At 34.7% G+C, this 23,234-nt stretch overlaps 1 protein-coding gene across 2 annotated transcripts in view; it reads left to right on the top strand.

The window, feature by feature from the left end:
• Positions 1 to 19,314, top strand: part of LOC127857537 (uncharacterized) — a 30,154-nt gene extending 10,840 nt beyond the window's left edge. The window contains exons 1-8 of one of the 2 annotated variants that reach the window (XM_052393974.1): positions 1,002 to 1,141; positions 3,495 to 3,621; positions 5,277 to 5,356; positions 5,572 to 5,725; positions 6,124 to 6,315; positions 9,165 to 9,217; positions 15,921 to 16,086; positions 17,853 to 19,314. In XM_052393974.1, the coding sequence (XP_052249934.1) occupies positions 3,555 to 3,621; positions 5,277 to 5,356; positions 5,572 to 5,725; positions 6,124 to 6,315; positions 9,165 to 9,217; positions 15,921 to 16,086; positions 17,853 to 18,565 (1,425 nt within the window). In that variant the 5' untranslated portion in view covers positions 1,002 to 1,141; positions 3,495 to 3,554 and the 3' untranslated portion in view covers positions 18,566 to 19,314. Of the gene's footprint in view, positions 1 to 1,001; positions 1,142 to 3,494; positions 3,622 to 5,276; positions 5,357 to 5,571; positions 5,726 to 6,123; positions 6,316 to 9,164; positions 9,218 to 15,920; positions 16,087 to 17,852 lie in introns of those variants that run through there. The other variant, XM_052393973.1, reaches the window with a different exon arrangement.
• The last annotated feature ends 3,920 nt before the right edge of the window (positions 19,315 to 23,234 follow it).

Raw genomic sequence — 23,234 nt, 5'->3', positions numbered from 1 at the left:
TGGTGTCATTTTAAGTGTCATTTACTGTGGCCATATTCGACTTGCAGTAATGAACAGTGGTGACATTTTAAGAGTCATTTACTGTGGCCATAGTCGACTTTCAGTAATGAACGATGGTGTCTTTTTAAGAGTCATTTACTGTGGCCATAGTCAACTTACAGTAATGAACAATGGTGTCATTTTAAGATTCATTCACTGTAGCCATAGTCGACTTGTAGTATTGGACGTAGGTGTCAATTTAAGAGTCATTTACTGTGGCCATAGTCGACTTGCCGTACTGAAAAATGGTGTCATTTTAAGAGTCATTTACTGTGGCCATAGTCGACTTGCAGTAATGAACGATGGGGACATTTTAAGAGCCATTTCCTGTGGCCATAGTCGACTTTCAGTAATGAACGATGGTGTCATTTTAAGAGTGATTAACTGTGGCCATAGTCTACTTGCAGTAATGAACAATTGTGTCATTTTAAGAGTCATTTGCTGTGGTCATAGTCGACTTTCATTAATGAACAGTGGTGACATTTTAAAAGTCATTTACTGTAGCTATATTTGACTTGCAGTAACGAAAAATTGTTTCATTTTCAGAGTCATTCACTGTGGCCATAGTCGACTTGAAGAAATGAGCAATGTTGTCGTTTTAATAGTTATTTACTGTGGCCATAGTCGACTTGCAGTAGCGCTCATCACATGCACGCGCACTATCAAGTTGCCTGATTATATATTTATAATCGATGTACATTAAACTTATAAACCATACGTGTAGTTTATTTATTTATTAAGTACACCATACACATCCATATTTGACCATTGCAGATAGAAGACTAGGACCAGTACATATAATTTCATTCGTATTTAAGAATGAAATTTATGTTATTACTATTTACTTTTTATCTTTAAGTCCTCCGATGTCTTTCTAAAACTAAATGTTCTATAACCGGTCTTTCTCTTCCATAACAGGTCTTTCTCGTCAATGGCCATACAACTATTTTCCATAGCCGAAACAGCCAATCGAAACAGCCAATGGAATCAGACAAATGGAAAAGAGTGTTTCCCCAATATTTGTATTATAAATCTTATATGAAATAAACTTTTATCACAGTATTATTTTAATAATAATATACATCGAAATATCAAGGATTAAGTACGTATATCCGCTCATATATATGTATACTGAGAATGTTTTGCTGAGTAAATTGTAGGAAACTAAAATGTCATCAGAGCTATATATACAGTTTATGTTTTGCTATGGTTAGAAAGCAACTTCAAAATGTGATTTCCACTAAATTCACATTATTGACTTTTATTGTGTTTCTATTTCACAAACTTATATAAAAATTAAATACCGTAATTACTCTATGTTTTCGGACACTTAAAAATAATTAAATTTGTGTGTGTCCGAAAACTTAGAGTAGAAAAATATTCACAAAATACAGGTATCCGAAAACTTAGAGTAGAAAATTGAAGTGTCCAAAAATAGCGTCAATTGTATCAACAACTAACGGTAATAGCACACGCTGGTACAATACCATGCCATATAGTATAAATTACAGTTAAATATGTTTGCACTGCATTTTAAATAATTTTAAATGTTTAATTTATTTGACAGAAAGTTACTACAAGGTTGAACTTTGACCAACGAGTTCAAAGATGAGCATGTGATGTACCTATACTCGCTAGTATGAACCTGTAATTAACACAGTAAAAAAGCAAACTATGAATTCTTTGTTTGCTCATTTCCGATAGTTGTTGTCTAACACCTTCCATTGTTCATAAAACTTGCAATATGGTGCATCACACTTTGAAGCGTTAAGTATTTGTCACAGTTATTTTACTGAGAAGGGGTAGTACGATTGCAGTAGATAATTGAACTGTTAATTGGTACCCCTGGTAATTGTCATTATAACGCTTATGCTATCGGGCGAAACCATTGTTAAATACCCTGTTACAAGGTTATTTACCAAATAACGCAAATGTAATGATCTGTTGCCCTCAGGCATGCACCTGCCATGTTTTATGATGTTAATCTGGTTGTAAAACCCCATGATCGAAGAGTCATTAGATATCGAAAACAGGACCGAAATTTGGTAAAAAAGCGCTGTAAAATATACTGTCCGAAAACTTAGAGACATTAATTATGGACCAAAACTCGTGTGTCCGAAAATTAAGAGTCACGAAAAATAATTATTTTTCTTTAAAAAAGGGGTGTCCGAAAACTTAGAGTGTCCGAAAACATAGAGTAATTACGGTACTCTATATGAGTGTATAAATGCTATTATGATGCTAGATAATATTTGGTATATAACTATACTTTGTCAACCAGTTCCAGATAATCAGCAGTTCCGATTAATTTGTATTTAAATTTCCATTATGCCCCAATAAAAACAAAATGATAAGTGTCGAAGGTATACATTTGGTAAAGGAATAAATTGACAAAGTTTTAGCAAGAAATCTTTTGTATTATGCTTACAGGGGGGATAAATGCGGCCAAATGTTAACCAGAACTGATTGAATGAGTTATGTTTTGAAATGTTCATATGGATATAGAAGGCTTTATTATTTTCTAATAAACTTTTTGCTGATTGAAAAAAAAATGCCATGACAATGTTTTGAAATACTTATTCTGTAAGTTGAGTGATTTTTAATAATTTTCCAAAGGGTGAACTTTAATTGGCTATTTTTGACAAAAAACTGCATATGCATTGCCATCTGGCTTTACCTCTTATCTTACAAAATAAATTTTACCCTTTATATTAACATCTTCTCACATTGACACTAAATCCTGAAAGAAATTATTGTGGTCAAAAGAATTAACGTTTTTTGCCGCGAGATTCTAAACTGGTTGACTGACTCAGATTCATTATATTAATTTATATATCTTCCATTTATTATTTTGTTTTAATAAACATTACAGAAAACAATTTCTGAATAAATGCTATTATCTAATTTCAAAAATATTGATAATTCAAAGTTCCCTTATATAAATGATTACATTCGTCAATAATTGTTAATTAATGTTTTGCTTAAACAATCAATCCAAATACATGTACATGCATCTAATTTATCATTTACTGATATGGTTATAGAATGTGCTACACAGTAAAGTGAGGATATTTTCGTAGAAATGAAAATATATGTATGATTTTCTATTCCGAATAAACTCCATCCTTCAGAGAAATGCAAGGCCCCAAGGGTGCTTTTAGGGAAAATCAAAGACAGTTTATAGAAATTTGTGGTGAATTATGAATTTTTGTAATAGATTTAATAGATGACAATTGAAGAAAATTTTTCAGATGTTAAAGCATTATAAGCAAACTTGCAGTAAGAAATCCTCTTTGAAGATGTAAGCCCAAAAATATATTGTTGTTTTTTCAACTTACAGTCTGTATAAATAGTTATTGTTTTCATGTCTTCTATTTAAGCCTATTTATGGTCAAATATTAAATTTGTATGGCATTGAAAATGCATGGGCTTAATATACTGTGTGTTCTTTAAAGGTTTGAGGAAAACATCAAATAGTTTTCGGCAACAAAAAAGCCTGCACAAGGCCTGCCACAATGTCGGGAACGGATCCGAGACAACGAATGGAGCCAAGACTCATTAAAGAAATAAGCAAAGAAATAAGTATGCTGAGCTATGTAGATCAAATCTTTTATCATCCCTAAAGATACACTTATATTACTTAGACTTACTTAGACTAAGTTTTTTGTGGAGAGCCCTAATACTATCACTTTGATAAAGATGCCACCATGGCGGTTTGGTTTGTGTTCATGCACCTCTTGTGTTGGCTTATGCAGACTGTAACTTCATCATTTATATAGCACTTTTAATATAACTTACACAACTTTTCATCATATGGAAACAATGTGTTGAAACGAAAATCTCAATCGTAAAGGCAAACTTTATACGTAAATTCCACTGTTGAAATATGGGCAAAATACAGCTTTTGAAGACCTTTACATCATCTGTTTTTGCAAATTCTAAAACGTATGACTTATAGTGTACAAGGTCTTTGTCCCTAGTTCAAAGGTCAAGGTTATATGGAAAGATAAATGCTTTAAGTATGGGCAGATTCATTAAGTATCAGTGATGTCGATCTGAAATCATTTTTTAATGTGGGCCATTTATCGACTTACTAAATAAGATAGACATAGGATGTGCAAACTGATATCAGCTATGTATTGGCATCACTCTCTGCAATCATGCAAATATTGGTGAATCAGCTTTTCTCAACCCATAAGTTATTTTTGACAGATTTTTCAGTTGGAGATTTACAAACAATTCACAAATAATAAACATGCCAATCAAAATTATTTTCTGGTAACTATATGTTTTATAAGATGATGATCATATGTAAATATCAGCTCTCAGAATATAAACATGTATTCTTAATATACTTTTGCAGTTCATATATTACATATTTATCCAATACTTATAGATATTCAATTACACAAATAAAGTAAAGCAGATGTTTACTAGGCCAAATAACACTGGTACAATTGAGACAAAACGGTTTAAGTGTCATGAATATCATTCCATAACAAAAATTTATTTGGACTTCTGTACATAAATATAAAACAAAACTTTTCAGAAAACAAGATGTGACACTCATGCTAATAATAACAGTATAAAAATATGAAGATATGAGATTGGCTTCGGTCAGTATCAGAAGCATGACCTAGTTTTCATGAATATGTCATTCTTCAGACACTGCCTGAAGCCAGTCTCGCATTAGCTTGTAAATGTTCAGATATCATTGCCGGAAAATCACATGGAATATATTCTTGCACAAAAAATAAAAACAAGCATTTTGTATCTTGTTTAATCTATATTGCCATACCACATCTAGCATTGAAAAATTGGCTATTGCTACATGTATGGAACAATGTTTTTTTATGGGTTAACTTTATTTGACAAAATATTTTGCGAAATATTATTTAATTTGAAGTACATGTATTTATGTGACTTCAAATACTATAAATCCAATATATAAAATCTTTATCAATGATATAGTCTTTATTGATCCATTTATCCAAAGTCAGAAACCTGACTTTGATATTCCATCATAAAGCTGAAATCAGTCCAATATTTGCTGGTATACAGCTTGTTAAGATTGAAACGTCATGATTTAATATGAAATTGTTCATTTACTTCAAACAGTTTTCAAAGAAATTCTATGTCTTGTTCTTTCTGAATTATTATTTGCTAAATAAATTGTGAGTAAAATTTGCCTTTTCTGAGAAAGTAATTATCACTCTTTCAAACTACACTTCTTTCAGGTACTGAGTTCAGCATGCTGAGAATTTACCTTGGCTTTACAGAGGCTCAGTTTGCAAGATTGAAACATGCTTATCGCAATGTAAGACATTTGAAATACTTCATCTTAGTTGTAAAAATGCATTTAAAAACCTAACTATGTTGTTTTCTATGTCTGCTCTGTATGATTAAGCATCTACATGCATCATATGTTCAAAAAATATAAATGACTTATACCTTCTAATTAAGTAAAAGATGATGCAACAGCTAAATCATCACTCCTCATTATTTGAATCTGCGTGTTGATGTATTCTGCAGATGGATGATCAGATATTTGCCATGCTGAATGCGTGGCACAATGTGGTCGTCAGGTGTGGAGAGAACCCTCGCCACCTTCTGGCTGCAGCCTTGGATGACTGCGAGAACCGCTACTTGGCCGTCACCAAGCTGGTGACCCCTACAGAATTGGATGGTAAACTTTATGCATACTGATTCAGACGCCTTTCTATATCACCTTAGGGTGAGAGGTATTAAGGCATGTCTGTCCTTATATCAGTATCTTCCAAAGCTTTTGTTTTCAGCTCTTCTACAATTACTAGGTGAATCTCACTCAAACTTTACTTGCTGTTACTTGAACATGCACTGCAGAGCAAGCTTTAATGTTGTTAATCTAAAAAAAAAACACATAAAGAGCTGACTAGCACAGCCATCATACTTATTGCATAGCAACTAAATACGTTCATTCTGACTTTTAAATTCAAATCCATGTTAAGCAACTTTGTGTATTTACTGATCATTAATGCAATCTTTGACTCTTGTTTAACTCATTAAAAGATCTTAATATTATTTATTATCATGATCCATTTGCAGGACTTAAGCGTAGGGAGAGAGAACCATGTGAAGAAACAAAAAAACTAATTGAGGAGATCAATTTTTCTGTCCCTGGAGATATGGCAGGGGCTGGGCCTATTTTCAACGTTGGGGCACCTAACTCAGTAAACGTGTTTCCAGGTGGTAATTTTACCAACCATGGTGAACTGTCTCTTGGAAGTAAATATCCAGGTATGATTAAAGAACCTCTAGAGTGTTTATATGGAAACATTTGTTTTTGTTGAATCAACCCAAAAGACAAAAATATCTTACCGGACATGAGGTCTGATAACTTTTGAAACTCACCGGACCTCACCAGATTTTACCTTACCTTGTTCTTCTTTTATTCAATCCAGAACAATACCTTTTATTCAGTTTATTTCTATCAAATAGACTTTCACTTTTTTTAACAATTAAATCAACAACTAAAAGTTGACGTTCCATATCGTAAAACTTTCACTAAAAGTGAAAAAAAGCTGTGTTTTTTCTATATATAAATTACATGTACTTTTAAACAGCAATATCAAAACCTAGTACTCCATGAAATTTTACATCTGTTTGCAATTCTAAATTTTGCAACATATGTTGACAAGGAAAAGGGAACGTTAGTATCATTCCCGGCTTTAGCTTATCATAACAAGGATTGAAACCAGTAAATGTCATTGAAAGCAATGAAACACTGTTGTGTTTCTTAGGTCATGATACACCCTGCAGGCTTTGACTGTTTCTGAAAATAGCAGTAAGAGTTCGTTATGTCACTAGCACAGATAGCACTTTTGCTCGGTAATGAACTGTTTTAATTTATCGTTAAACCATTTAACCAATGCCAGTCAATAGTTATAACAGATTCGAAGTTACATTATCATTTCCAACCAAAACAACATTTTACATATCTATTTTTTGTTGGACATGAGGTCCCACAGTTGCGGAATTGAAACCAGACCTAGGGATATTTTATTGCAAATGTCCGAGGTCGAAGTCGTTTCGATGGGTTTGTTGAATATTGAGTTAATTCCATATATACTACCACACATCATTTAGTCTTATATTTTACATTGTGCTCACTTTATTGATGTCAGGTATCATATCAAAAAGGTCACATAAAGGTTCACTGTATAAAAACTTGAGTAATTATGTAGCTTAGCATAGTGTAAAATGTTTTGTGCTTCTTAAAATGTGTCAGTAATTGATTATGTTGTTGTGAGGGAGCTGAATGACCAATCATGGCTAATGAGAACAATTGTAGTGATAATGTTCTTATTATCATTATGTCTAATCAAGCTTAAATACTGCACACCAAAATACAAAAATGTGGTACCAATTGACAGAAAAACAAGCAGACCATAAATTTGTGTCCTTCCATCACTCGCCGAAGGCAGAGAGATAGTCTGTCCATTCGTCCATCTGTCACAAACTTTTCAGGGCTATATCTCAGAAAATATATCAGATTTGAACATGAAATTTTATGAGATTATAGATATGATACTGAGAAGTGTCATTAACAATAAACATAACCCTTTGTTATTGCCCTTTTTATGCCCCCCTTCGAAGAAGAGGGGGTATATTGCTTTGCTCATGTCTGTCGGTCGGTCGGTCGGTAGGTCGGTCGGTCCGTCCACCAGGTGGTTGTCGTATGATAACTCAAGAACGCTTGGGGCTAGGATCATGAAACTTCATAGGTGCATTGATCATGACTCGCAGATGACCCCTATTGATTTTGAGGTCACTAGGTCAAAGGTCAAGGTCACGGTGACCCGAAATAGTAAAATGGTTTCCGGATGATAACTCAAGAACGCATACGCTTAGGATCATGAAACTTCATGGGTAGATTGATCATGACTCGCAGATGACCCCTATTGATTTTGAGGTCACTAGGTCAAAGGTCAAGGTCACGGTGACCCGAAATAGTAAAATGGTTTCCGGATGATAACTCAAGAACGCATACGCCTAGGATCATGAAAAACTTCATGGGTAGATTGATCATGACTCGCAGATGACCCCTATCAAATTTGAGGTCACTAGGTCAAATGTCAAGGTCACGGTGACCCGAAATAGTAAAATGGTTTCCGGATGATAACTCAAGAACGCATACGCCTAGGATCATGAAACTTCATGGGTAGATTGATCATGACTCGCAGATGACCCCTATCAATTTTGAGGTCACTAGGTCAAAGGTCAAGGTGACCCGAAATAGTAAAATGGTTTCCGGATGATAACTCAAGAACGCATACGCCTAGGATCATGAAACTTCATGGGTAGATTGATCATGACTTGCAGATGACCCCTATTGTTTTTGAGGTCACTAGGTCAAAGGTCAAGGTCACGGTGACCTGAAATAGTAAAATGGTTTTCGGATGATAACTCAAGAACGCATACGCCTAAGATCATGAAACTTCATAGGTAGATTGATCATGACTCGCAGATGACCCCTATTGATTTTGAGGTCACAAGGTCAAAGGTCAAGGTCACGGTGACCCGAAATAGTAAAATGATTTTCGGATGATAACTCAAGAACCCTTTTGCCTAGGATCACGACACTTCATAGGTACATTGATCGTGACTCGCAGATGACCCCTATTGATTTTCAGGTCACTAGTTTGTTTTTGTCTTACATAATTTTTAGGGCTATATCTCCGATACTATAGATATTTCAACATAAAACTTAATGTGTGCATAGATATTTGTTAGTAGAATTGCAGTACGTACAAACAATAACCCTACATAATTGCATTTTACAGTTATTGCCTTCTTCATCCATCTGAACCCTTCAATAAACAAAAAATGTCAGGGCGAGGGTATCAATTTAATGAATTTGCCTGAGAATGGTTTAATAACATTTGTTCTATGTGAGTGCCATTTCTAAACTTTTCCCTTGTTGTATGATACATATGCATCTTTTCTAAAAATCTATATCAAACAAAACAAGATAATTTATATTTTATGTTATATCTGTCAACCTAAAATTAAAGAATTTATAAAATGTATGTGTACTTTTGTTGAAAACTGTGTAAATGTTACATGCATTTTCCCTGTTTGAACAGGTTTTTCAAGAAGTAGTGGTGCTGATTCGAACCCGAAGTATGGAAATTTTAAGGTAGGATACTTGATTGAAATATTATTATTTTAATAAAGTTAATTATATTTATCAATTAGTTTACTTTCATTGTGTCAGGGATGAGAATCGTTGAAAATTCAATGATTTCCGTGATTTAGAATTTCCCATGGTCAATATTTTAGATTGGTTTAAATTCAAGGAGAAATTTTGTGGTGGGAGAACTTTTTCCACACTACAACTCAGGGGCTGAGTTTTATACCAAATAAAGCAGAATGGTTTTGTGTGCTGTAATTATTTTACATACCGGTAAGCATGAGACATTGATTGACATTATTCTTAACAAGTCTGGAATTAGTTGCCTGGATGTAGCTGGGTAAACAATGAATAAATGAAGCGAGAAGTCACTCACATTTTTTTATTCAAAACGTATCACTGCATTACTTGTTAACAAGAATTAGATTCAGTTTTATTGGCTTGGATTTGGTATAAAGATAAGCCAAGGATAAAGACTTACAGATACAAATGTAACTTATCATCAGAAAGTTGACTTCACTGGGAAAGCTTTATGCCCATCTTGTTAAATGCCATAATTTACAATGGTGTTAAATATGAATTAGGCATTTTAAACACATTATTTCAGTGCTTTAAAACATGCATTGAAAATTAAAAAAAACTTTTTGCCTAGAATGCCCAAATAGACCCCATCAATGCGTTTTGTCTGATGTAAATAAAGGGCAAAATAAAGGGCATCCAGATGCATTAAGTCCGTATGAGTAATATGATACTGATAGCTTAGATGTTCTTAAAGAAAATCTTTCAGCTTGGTACCATAGGCACCAAGATCAAAAATCCATATAAAGGCTACGCATTCTATTAAAATGCACAAAAGGTAAACCTGCCTTCAATTCCTAGATTTTATACATACATGTAGTCTGAAGTTTATGTACATAAATAACCATTATTTGCTGTATTTGAGATATTTTGAATGCATTTACATATATTTGCTTTTGAAATGCTCTAATCTCATTAGCTATTTTGAATGCGTTAAGACTGTTTTGAGATCTCTTTAACCCTTTACAACTTAGATACGTATTTTCTCGTATTTGTAGTCCCTTAGAAAATTTAATTCCACGCTTTTTGAAAAGTGTGGGGATATTGTGGTTATCTCTGCCGTCTGGCCCTCTGGGCCACTATCTCCTCTTACACTAAAAGCACTAGAACCTTGATACTTACCAACATATGGTAGCTATGAGCATATGTGGGACCTTGCACTATTTGGAATTTTGATCTGACCCCTGGGGCAAAAGTTATGGGGGTTAAGGTGGGGCCGGGTCAGAGATTTTCACTCATTTTTATGCCCCCAGTATGGTGCATTGGCCATAACTTTTGCAATATTGAAGATGGCAACTTGATATTTGGCATGCATGTGTATCTCATGGAGTTCCACATTTTGAGTTGTGAAAGGTTAAGGTCATCCTTCAAGGACATAGGTAAAAAAAAACAAATCCAAGGGAAGTAATAAGCTTTAAAGGGAGGTAAGTAATGAACCTGCCAAATGATTTTTTTTTTATAAATCAAAGCGGCGCAGGAGGGGGCATTGTGTTTCTGACAAACACATCTCTTGTTTTATATTATTTTACATTAACTTCTTCATTTCTACACGGATTCACTTCCAATTGATACTGAACATCGATCTCTTATGACAATACGGTCAATCTCAACTATGCATGGCCCCATTACCAACCCTGGGGTGCCCCCTGGGTCAAGCATGCGGCATGGGAATACGCGTCGGCCTCTGCTGCGCCATTTCTAGTGTAATTTAAGACTTTTCTTACTAGATTCAAGTTTTAAAGGCTTCATATTTAAACCTTAGAATCTACTGATGAGCAGCAAACAGCATAAAACCTGAACAGACTGCAAGTTACTTGCATGCTGTTCTGGTTTTATGCTGTTTGTACATAGCCTATTTCACTTTGCTTTTAAGTGGGAAAGGGTTAATCCCTGTAGTTTCAGGAATGTGGCGCTAGTAGCTCCATTTTTTTTAACACTGGCTTAGTTTCAGAGATTTTAATTAAGTCAGACTGTCTTATCCATGATAGCATTAAACCCACCTTAACACGTACATGTACTCTGTGAGCTAAAGATATAGGAAGATTAGCTTTTTTATCTCACTGGAGCATGATATGCTGATGTTTAGCACTCAAGAAGTCATATGTTAGTCCAATTTGGTCAGAACATTTTTTCTAGTGATATCTGTTTGAATATGGTTCTGGTCTGTTTAAAATCTGCATGGCCACTATACTAGGCGAAGGGAAGATATCCTTACATGGTTACTGAAAAACTTTGTTAATGCTCTGACACATTTTTAGTTCAATCTTGATCATAATATTAGTCCTAATGGTATCTTATCTGATATCTGAGTCCTACACTTGATCAGAACATTTGTTCTAATCATATCTTTATTGGGTTTGAAAATGAGTCTGGCCCACTGAAAATCATGGCCTCCATTGGAGAGCAGTTTTCATTTTATGGAACTAGGGAAACCTTTTTAATCAGATCCTAATTATGAGCACCAGTTTTTTGTCAATTTGTGTAATAAAATTAGCTCATGAGCTTTTTTTTATCATAAAGAAATCATTTTGTTGATATAAAAAAGCTTTTCTTTTATCAAAGTACCAATATACTACCTTCCATCTGAGTGCAATGAATGCATATAATTAATTCTACCTATATATATAACGAGTAACATTGGCAAAAGCATTGTTGATTTAGGTTCTTTCTGAAGATGATGGTGATGAGTATGATGATGATGATGATGATGAGTATGAGGATGATGAGGATGTTTGGTGATAAACAGTTTTATGATAGCTGGATATTCTCAAAATTTCATGTTATAACATTTACCTTTGATGAAAATTACTTAGTTTATAACTTGAAATGTGTTTGACCTCAAATCTGGAATGCTTGGGTTGTCAGGAATCCAATCGAATCTCTCCAATTAACCCTTTTTAAAGGCATTTCAGTCACCTAGCATCAAACATCAATCAACATTATAAATTGTAGAAGGTTGTGGTCAAAATGTACTAATTCCAAAGCTTATGTAGTAAAACCTTCAATGTTAGTCAAACGAATTCATCATTTTGTAAGTAAGGACCCTCATTAAAATACATTTTCTAAAAGAGCATTTTAAGCTGGATGCATTTAAGAAATAAAAAAGGTTTTCATGTTGTAAGTGAGAAAGATCTTGACACATATCAAAGTAAATATTTTTAAAAACTTTTGTCGAGCTTCTTTTTAGTTGTTGTAACCTGCTCTGGTGCACAATCGTTGAGAATGGAATAAAATAACATTTGATGTTAACTAACTAAGAGCATGCCATTTAGTAAATTAAGATTATTGTAGAGAGTGTATCATCAATTATTCTAATTATTTTAGTCTACTTTAACATGCCATTTTTTAGCAACATTGTTATGCTTCTTGACTTATTTATAGGGTGCTTCAATACTGAAATATGTTTAGGTAATTTAGCTAATTCAAGTGCCTATCATATGAAAATGGTATAATAAAGCCACAATTTCTCTGAACTTGGAGTTTGACTTCCAATTATTCCTGGAGAACTTAGTAAACTTAAGATAAACTTTTTATATTTGGTTTTAAGTAAGTTTTGATTGTTCAGATTTTACATATACAGTGCCATTGCCCAATCAGCATGAACCTTGATCAGAACAGTTGTTCTAATGACATCTAAGCTGAGTTAAAAAAATGGTTCTGGGTAAAAAGCAAGTTAAGAAGCCATATTAAGAAGTTCACTTATTTTGAGGGTAAGGTGAGCAACATAGGGCCTTTGACCCTCTTGTTTGTTTGCTGATTAAACATATTGTATGAGTCATGTTCAATATTATGTGTGGATCCAAGTTGCCATCATTGGGCTGTCTCATTTGCATATTCTGCTAAACTTCAAATCACTAAATATTTGCGGTTTGGTTTATTTTAATTGTTAAGTGTCTAGTTTTAAGCAATTCAAAAACAAGGGTTGTTTGGAAAACATGCATGCCCCCCATATGGGCTGTCAGTTGTAGTGGCAGCCATTGTGTGAATACGTTTTTTGTCACTGTGACCTTGACCTTTGGCCTAGTGACCTGAAAATCAAAAGGGGTCATCTGCCAGTCATGACCAATGTACCTATGAAGTTTCATGATCCTAGGCCTAATTATTCTTGAGTTATCATCAGGAAACCATTTTACTGTTTCGATTCACTGTGACCTTGACCTTTGACCTATTGATCTGAAAATTAACAGGGTTGCCACTTAACTTGAAAAGTCAGGGAAATTTGATTTTTTTTCAAGGTCAGTGAAGTCAGGGAATTTAAAAAATGGTCAGTGAAAATTGAAATTTCAGAAAAGTCAGTGAAAAGTCAGGGAAAAATAAAATTTTGGGTTGATGAATAAGTTATTTAGTGGCTATGGCAGTCTTCAGGTATCATTTGTTTTAGCAGATTCAACAATATATTTATATTTGAAATGTTTTGACTATTTCTATGTACATAAAACATTACCATGTGTAAAGCATGTTCAAAAATGTAAATTTATCTATTTTTTTATCTTTGATTTATTTTTTGTATCCTTGAAGGCTGAATGGCTATGCAACCCTTGCCCCCAGAGCTGATTAATTCTATTGTTTATGCTTTGCAGGATCATTAGAGATGACAGCATGAAAGAGCTATTCTAACTTTGGTTATTTATTTCAGTTATCAAGAAGACCTGCTTCTGCTCCTAACTGCATGATTTTCATGTATTAACCTACAATATATCACATATCACAAATTGATTTTCTCTTCTAATTTCAGATTTAATACAATGTACACATACATTTTAGATAGACATATTACCAGAATGAGTAAGCAGACATTATTTAATGATTGTTGGCTTAAAGACCCCGAGTTTTCATCATGGGTTGGCAAAAACTCTAAAAATGAAAACAAAGCACGCTGTCTTATATGTGGTGGTGGTTCCTTTACACTAGGAAACATGGGAAAACAAGCTCTAATAATAATTATTATGTGGTTGTTTTTTATCCTTGGTTTTGTGGTATTTACTATATAGCCTTGCATCATGCATAGTTTAGTGTACAAGTAGTACTGCTTTGTTATTTGTTTAATATTTTATGTTAAGGAATAAAATAACATTAAACGGGTGGATTTGGTCAGCTGTATGGGGAGGAGGAGGCGGAACATGTCGCGAAATTAGTCAGTGAAAACCAAGATTTGGTCACGGAAAAGTCAGGGAATTTTATTTTATCAGGTTGGTGGTAACCCTGATTAATAGGAGTCATCTGCCAGTCATGATCAATGTACCTATGAAGTTTCATGATCCTAGGTGTAAGCATTCTTGAGTTATCATCCGGAAACGATTTTACTATTTTGAGTCACTGTGACCTTGACCTTTGACCTAGTGACCTGAAAATCAATAGGGGTCATCTGCCTGTCATGATCAATGTTCCTATGAAGTTTCATGATCCTAGGCGTAAGCATTCTTGAGTTATCATCCGGAAACCATTTTACTATTTTGAGTCACTGTGACCTTGACCTTTGACCTAGTGACCTAAAAATCAAAAGGGGTCATCTGCCAGTCATGATCAATGTACCTATGAAGTTTCATGATCCTAGGCCTAAGCATTCTTGAGTTATCATCCGGAAACCATTTTACTATTTTGAGTCACCTTGACCTTTGACCCAGTGACCTGAAAATCAATAGGGGTCATCTGCCAGTCTTGATCAATGTACCTATGAAGTTTCATGATCCTAGGCCTAAGCTTTCTAGAGTTTTCATCCGGAAATCATCAGGTGGACGGACCGACCGACCGACCGACGGACCGACCAACATGTGCAAACAATATACCCCCTCTTCTTCGAAAGGGGGCATAAAAATAGTTGCATAATAAAGAGAATCTAATATATACTGTGATATCAGACTCATCAGATAAGTGTGTGAACAGGTTTGGCAAGCCTTGTCTATTCCTACGTCAAGTCTGATTTCGAAGGATATTAAAAGTCACCAACCATAATATGTAATATTCTCTTAAAGGGGCCTTTTCACAGATTCTGGCATGTTTTGAAGTTTGTCATTAAATGCTTTATATTGATAAATGTAAACATTGGATCTAAAAAGCTCCAGTAAAAAATCAAGAATAATTTTTTTTTTTAAGTAACCCTCAACAGGGCTCAAACCATTGACCCCTGGAGTCCTGGAGTAAAAGTCTACCGCTTAGACCACTCGGCCATCCGTGCTCATGCATTGAAGGATGTATTTTATACTCCATATAAGCAATCCTCGTAGTTTCACAAAATATAACGACAACAACAGAACTCTCCAAATTATTCAATCGTTTCGCGTTGCAACGCTTTATAATGTTCAGGTTTTTAAATCGTCAAAAGATGCATATGATGGCTATTTTAGAGCATGGTAAATGTTCAGTATTACTGTTTCCTCACAAAATATCATACATTAAACAAAAATTTGCGAATCTGAAACAACTTTTTTAATTTTGTCAAATTACCATAACGTTAAAAGGCCCCTTTAATGTAGTTTCTTCAAAATGTGCTTGAAATGGAATGCTAAAATATAATCATAATACCACCTATCTATCTGTCTTTGTGTCTCATTTTTTTGTTCAACACACCACATCACGTAACTTTATTTTCAAGTCATCAAAAGTAATTACATTCCTGTTGCTTTTCTTTCAGAAATCATATGACGACTCCCTTACACAGACAATGGTGGGAATATATTACAATATGATGGAGTCGGTAGGGGCCATTATTGCACACAATGGACATGTCTTTGGAACTGGTTTTAGAGTTGGTTCCAAATATATTATGACAGCAAGGCATGTGATAAGCGACATTCTTGGTAAGAGAACAGTACTGCGTAAATTTAAGAGCATTCATATACATGTACTAGTAATCTACTGTTATAGATCTCTCCTCTTACTGTGTTGTGCAATGCCATTTATTAATCTATAAGGCATGTGTGATCAATTAATTTTTCAACTACAGTTAAGTCTTTACTTAGATATCAAACTTTATTGGCTTCCCACCTACCTGACCCTTTTCCCTTCCTCCCCGGAAAATACGTTTCCCAATCAAAACACTGCCATTTTAAGTAGATCCAGTAAGGTAATGGGCCCAGTATCATTAACATTCACAACATTATGTATTCAGTTGAATTTTGAGCATGTGAGTTGGCTCACAAACAATCTGAAAAGTACAGCAAAGAATATGCATATTATTCCTCGTCAGGGTTGAATCAGACTCAAAACTTAAAAAAACGCCTTTGAACACCAAATATAGCATGATGAAGAACTCATTTGAAAATGAGAAAAACCTTTAGTTGAAAAGGAATATTGACTTCATTATGTGGTACTAGGCCAAGAACTAATTTTTCAGGTATCCTAGCATTCTTTCATAAGATGGAATCAGCTGAATAGAAAAAATCTCACCTCTGTACCACTCTTCTACCCTACCTCTTTTCCTGTCTATCTCCCTCCATTCGCCCTTTTGTTTCATCCTTCCTCCCTCCCATGCACCATTTCTGCTTCTCTCCTGGTTCCTCATGCATTTCTTCCTCCCTCCCTTCCCCCTTCCTATCTTTCTCCTTTCCTCATGCCACCCTTTGTACATCCCTTCATTCATTTTTTATGCTTTCCCCCCTTTAAAATTCCATTCTATATTCATTTTTTTCTCAATTACTTTCTGTCCCTTGTTAGGTGAATGTTCATATGCTATATCATTATTGAGCACTTGTCTTATACTTGTATTTTATTAATCTCATATTTGTATTTTTGCAAAATAAAATAAATGTATTCAATTGATAAGGAAAGGGATCCTGTCTTGTGATAGGTTTGTATAATCTCATGAAATACCCGGTACCTTAAATGAATAAAGTCATAAATCTTGTACATGTATGTACAGTGAAACAATAGTTAAATACTATCAAAATATCATATAAACATTTTTAATCAATTTGAATATTAGTTGTTTTTTTAATGTAACATACATGTATATTTGTTTGTTTTATGACATTTTGATAGTATTTGATTGTTGTATCAATCTGTTATTTCAAAATTTTCCCTCATGGGGATATTAATGGTGGTTGGGGGAATACGTGTAGGGGTGTAAAATACCACTAGTCGGTCTGATTTGGTGACTAAATTTAAATGTCAATTCAGCTTAAAAGTCGAAATTTATTTGGAGGACAATCATGTCTCTCCAGGGGTGACTGTTAAAAAGGTTAAACTTTGGGCGACTACAAAGAAAGTAAGGGCAATCTGATCATTTCAGCTGGTACATGTAGCTCTACAAGCCTAACATACATGTTCCAAGTTATAGTTCGCCAAAATAAAGCAGACACTGACATTTATGCATGACAATATTGAAGTACAATTAATTAATACATTCCTTTCATAGTGGAATCTGGATTTATAGATACAATAATATCCTGATAACTGCCTGTTATGCTACTTTTTCGGTGAAACATGCACAAACAAAACTGCGTTTGAATATAGGACAAAAATCAGGTGTGTATTTATTCTTAAAGAGTTGGCAAGTATCAAGTTTATGTTGGTGTGTTATATTTTATGTACCTGTACTATAACAAAATCTGTATTCTGTTTTCAGATCCCTATAGATCTGGAAGAATAACTGAACAATATTTACAAGATGCTTACATAAGTTTTTCCGATATACCAACAGTTCCCTCTGTTGTCACATATAAGCTCAAACAAGTTTGTTATTCCAACGAAAAGCTTGACATTGCAATCATGGAAATTTTAAATCCTGATCAACGGCTGCCCAACAAGCTTCCTCTTCGAAGTGACAATTTGCCTGACATTGAGTATGTGTCACTTTTTGGTTATGGTCATCCAAACAACCAAGGGAAGCATTGGGAGCCCAGGTGCCCAATTATATACCCAAACTTTGAATGTTTGCGCTCAGCATTGGCCTTCAAAGAGCAACATCATCAGTATTTTATCCAAAACTTGGATTTGGATCATGTAAACAGAATAAGACGCCAGGACAAAAACCCAGCAGCAGTTGTGGAAAAGGGTTACCTAGGTTATGATGAGCAACATAAACTGCTGATTCACGCTTTACTGGAAGATGGAGCATCCGGCTCCCCAATGTTAGCGTGTGTTAATCCAGCAGCAGGGATTGTACAAGTTGTTGGAGTGTTTACTCATGGAATACCAGAATTTTACTTTTGTTTAAATGACACAGGAAAAAGCATCATTCCAAATGAATTAAGATTTGAGGCTGGAGCTAGAATGACCTTTATTTTTCAAGATATGTGTCGTGAACATTTTTCCCTTGCGCAAGACATATTTACGTAGAATACTTGCTTTATGATAACACTATTATGCAAAATAATGTTGTATAATACATGCATATCAAATTTGATGAATTGTTTTTTGAAACAAGTAATGCTGCCTGGGTATCTAAGGTTATCTACTGATCATGGATCTATATTTTAGCTCCACACATAAATACAATTAATATTATACATCTTAAATATTGGCCAGTGTTTTCAGTGTAATCTGACTCCATTTTTGAGGCTCAGAACTTTTTAGTCTAGTTTAATTTTAATATTTTTGTGTACATGTACAAGTCTGTGAAATATAATGTATTACTAAAAAGAGCCAGAGTTGTGGAAGTTATACCTCCCCCACTTATCCCAATCATGAGTGAAATTAAACTTTACCAGAAGAGCATTTACCAGACCCATACATTTGAGTGAGAAGTATAGCTCATTAGTGAATAGTCGAGCTAAAAACTGCCATTGATGTACATTTTGTAATATTTCTGATTCCCAGAACAATGCCAACCTTATTCCACATTACACTTTGACGTCTGTGAATCGAAAACCTGAAAGCTAAGTATATTGTCTTTGAAGTGATCCTTTATATACAATGCACGCAATATTCATAATTTTTATAGTCCCAGGCATGCACCATAAAATGTATTTTCTGAGTGATGAAGTATTGGGAAGCAATTCATGTTATTCAGTTTGATACATGTAAATGCTGATGAACTGACATTTATTGTAAGGAAATAAAATCCTATAGAGAATTCTGAACAACTATGGAATGACATTTGCTATTTTAACATATGATTAATTTAGTTTTTTGAATAATAGATTTTGTAAACTTATATGCAGTATAAACACACTTTATTTCAATTATCACAGAATTCAATAGCGAATAAGAATAACAAACAACAAAAAGCACAATATAGAAATTGAGAAATGTTTTCAAGCTGAAACCTAGGCTATTAATATTTGAAAACGCATGTGTGTGCTAATAATACCAGTATACCTGAAACAAGCAAATTCGTTGAATTGCTAACTCTTGCAACATAATTTGTGTTTATGAATGGGTGCAAATCACTTGATAAACAGGTTAATCTTTAAAATAATAATTAAGTTTAGGGTAATTGTTTTTAACTTTGTATGCATTGCAATTCTCTTTATTGATATCTATGCATCAATAACGTTTTATGTTAAAATCTTGTAGTGTATCTGAGATATAGCCCTGTCAGAACAGTTACATCATACAAAAACAACATAGGGCAATAACTCTTATTAAGAAAGTGTAGGGTTATGGTTCTTGTGCAAGGCAATTCTTCTCATTGATATCTTTGCACCCATAAAGTTTCATGATGATGGTATCTGAGATATAGCCCTGAAACATACAAAAACAACAAATGCAATCACTTTTATTTAAGAAAGTGCAGAGTTATGGTTATTGTGCATGGCACTTCATTGATTTCTACACACTCATGAAGATTTATGTTGTAACCTTGTATGGTATCTTGAGATATAGCCCTGAAAAGTGACATCATACAAAAACAACAGAGTGCAATAACTTTTAAGAAAGCGTAGAGTTATGGTTCTTGTGAATGGCACTTCTCCTCATTGATTTCTTTATACTCATTAAGTTTTATGTTGATATCTTATATAGTTTATGAGATATAGCCCTGAAAAGTTTGTGACAGACTGATCAATGGACAACACCAATTCTACATCCCTCCCCCTTTTGCGGCGAATAACAACTCTTGAGGAATTTTGTTTCAACACCGCTTTAATTCATATGCATGCACTAAATGCACCATTATTCAAACTTTCGGTGATTGTAAACATACAGAAATCTAACACTTGTGAAACTAGAGGGTTAACAAGATTTATTGTCTGATCTTCATGAAACTTGGTCAGAATATTCATCCCAATAATATCTTGGACAAGTTCGAAAATGATGCCGGTTGGTTGAAAAACATGGCCGCCATGGGGCGGGGCATTTTTCCTTATATGGCTATAGTAAAACCTTGTTAACACTCTAAATGCCACATTAATTTTCCGATCTTTATGAAACTTGCTCAGAAAATTTGTCCCAATGATATCTGGGATGAGTTAAAAAATGGAAACCTTTGCTTAAAAACATGGCTGCAAAGGGCGGGGCATTTTTCCTAATATGGCTATAGTAAAATCTTGTTAACACTCTAGAGGCCACATTTATTGTCCAATCTTCATGAAACTTGGTCAGAAGATTCATCCCAATGATATCTTGGACGAGTTCGAAAATGATGCCGGTTGGTTGAAAACATGGTCGCAAAGGGGTGGGGCATTTTTCCTATGGCTATAGTAAAACCTTGTTAACACTCTAGAGGCCACATTTATTTTCTGATCTTCATGAAACTTGGTCAGAAGATTTGTCCCAATGATATCTTGTATGAGTTTGAAAATGGTAACCTTTGCTTGAAAAACATTGCTGCCAAGGGGTGGGGCATTTTTCCTTATATGGATATATATGGCTTTAGTAAAATCTTGTTAACACTCTAGAGGTCACATTTATAGTCCGATCTAAATGAAACTCAGTCAGAAGATTCATCCCAATAATATCTTGGACAAGTGTGCAGATGATGCCGGTTGGTTGAATAACATGGCCACCATGGGGCGGGGCATTTTTCCTTATATGGCTATAGCAAAACTTTGTAAACACTCTATAGAGGTCACATTTATTTTCCGATCATCATGAAACTTGGTCAGATGATTTGTCACATTGATATGTTGGATGAGTTTGAAAATGGTTTTGGTTGCTTTAAAAACATGGCCACCAGGGGCGGGGCATTTTTCCTTATATGGCTATAGTAAAACCTAGTTAACACTCTAGAGGCTACATTTATTGTTCTTCATGAAATAAGGTCAGAAGATTGGTCTCAATTATGTTTTGGATGAGTTCGAAAATAATTATGTTTGCTTGAAAAACATGGCTTCCATGGGGCGGGACCTGTTTCCTTATATGGCTTAAGTAAAATCTTGTTAACACTCTAGAGGCCACATTTACTGTCCGATCTTCATGAAACTTGGTCAGAAGATTCATCACGATAATATCTTGGACAAATAAAAAATGATATCAGTTGGTTGAAAAACATGGCTGCCAAGAGGCGGGGCATTTTTCCTTATATGGCTATAGGAAAACCTTGTTAACACTCTTGAGGCCACATTTATTTTCCGATCTTCATGAAACTTGGTCAGAAGATTTGTCCCAATAATATCTTGTTATCTCAGGTGAGCGACTTTGGGCCTTTCAGGCCCTCTTGTTCAAGCAAACGTAATCATTTTCGAACTCAACCAAGATATCATTTGAGACCAATCTTCTGACCAAATTTCATGAAGATTGGACAATAAATGTGGCCTCTAGAGTCAACAATGCAAATGTTGACAGCGCACAACGGACGACGGACACAAAGCGATCACAACAGCTCACCATGAGCACGTTGTGCTCAGGTGAGCTAATAAAAATACATACAAGTTTGCGCAACATAATACTGTCAAACATTCATAATCAATATTCCAAAGACTTTTCCAAACATAAAGTGCCAAATTAAACAAGAGCTGTCAGAGGACAGCCCGCTCGACTATTCCAGTGCTTGACAGTATAACGTAAGCCATCATGGGGAAATTGTTCATATTCAATAATTTATTAGACGATCTTTCAAAAAAAAAAAAAATTGGGGGGGGGGGGGGGGGGGGTGTTGAGAGGGGGTATAATGTGGGGTGTGGTCATTATTAGACGATCTTTCAAAAATAAAAAATAAAGGGAAAAAAATTGGGGGGGGGGGGGTAGGGGGGTGAGAGGGGGGTATAATGTGGGGTGTGGTAATTTATTAGATGATGTTTAAGACAAAAAATTGGGGGAGGGTAGTGGGGGTGAGAGGGGGGTATAATGTGGGTGAGGTAATTAATTATTTGATGTTTACAAAAAAAAAAAAATTGGGGGGGGGGGGGGGAGGGATTCTGGGTAGGGGCGTGGGGTATTGTTTGGGGTGGAATCCATTGTGGTATTCAGGTAAGTGTTGTTTTGTCAAAGTAATAACAAAATGTGATCATAAATAAAGAAGTTATGGCAATTTAAGCAAAATGTTCAATTATCTAAGTGTAAAAGGGACCATAATTATGTTAAAATGCTTGATACAGTGGTCTGCTCTTGTTTATAGGTTGGGGTCATGTTGGTAAACAAGTATGCAACATATAAAAGCTATATGTCAAGGGACATTGAAAATAGTTGGGGTAGTATGCAAACGTTAACATTTGCTGCATATTCTAAGTGGGAAAGGGGCCATAATTATGACAAAATGCTTGACAGAGTTGTCTGCTCTTGTTTATAGGTTGGGTCATGTTGGTAAACAAGTATGCAAAATATGAAAGCAATATGTCAAGGGGCATTGAAAATAGTTGGGGCAGTACGCAAACATTAACATTTGCTGCATATTCTAAGTGGAGAAGGGGCCATAATTATGACAAAATGCTTGATAGAGTTGTCTGCTATTGTTTATAGGTTGGGGTCATGTTGGTAAACAAGTATGCAAAATATGAAAGCAATATGTCAAGGGACAAAGAAAATATTTGGGGTAGTACGAAAACTTTAACATTTGCACAGACGCTCACGCCGACGCCGGGGCGAGTAGGATAGCTCCACTTATATATTTCATATATAATAGTCTACC

Source organism: Dreissena polymorpha, chromosome 14 (assembly GCF_020536995.1).
Source record: "Dreissena polymorpha isolate Duluth1 chromosome 14, UMN_Dpol_1.0, whole genome shotgun sequence".
In the NCBI taxonomy this organism is placed as follows: Eukaryota; Metazoa; Mollusca; class Bivalvia; order Myida; family Dreissenidae; genus Dreissena; species Dreissena polymorpha.
The sequence above is the reverse complement of the archived record's forward strand: the minus strand, read 5'-3'. Positions and strand labels throughout refer to the sequence as shown.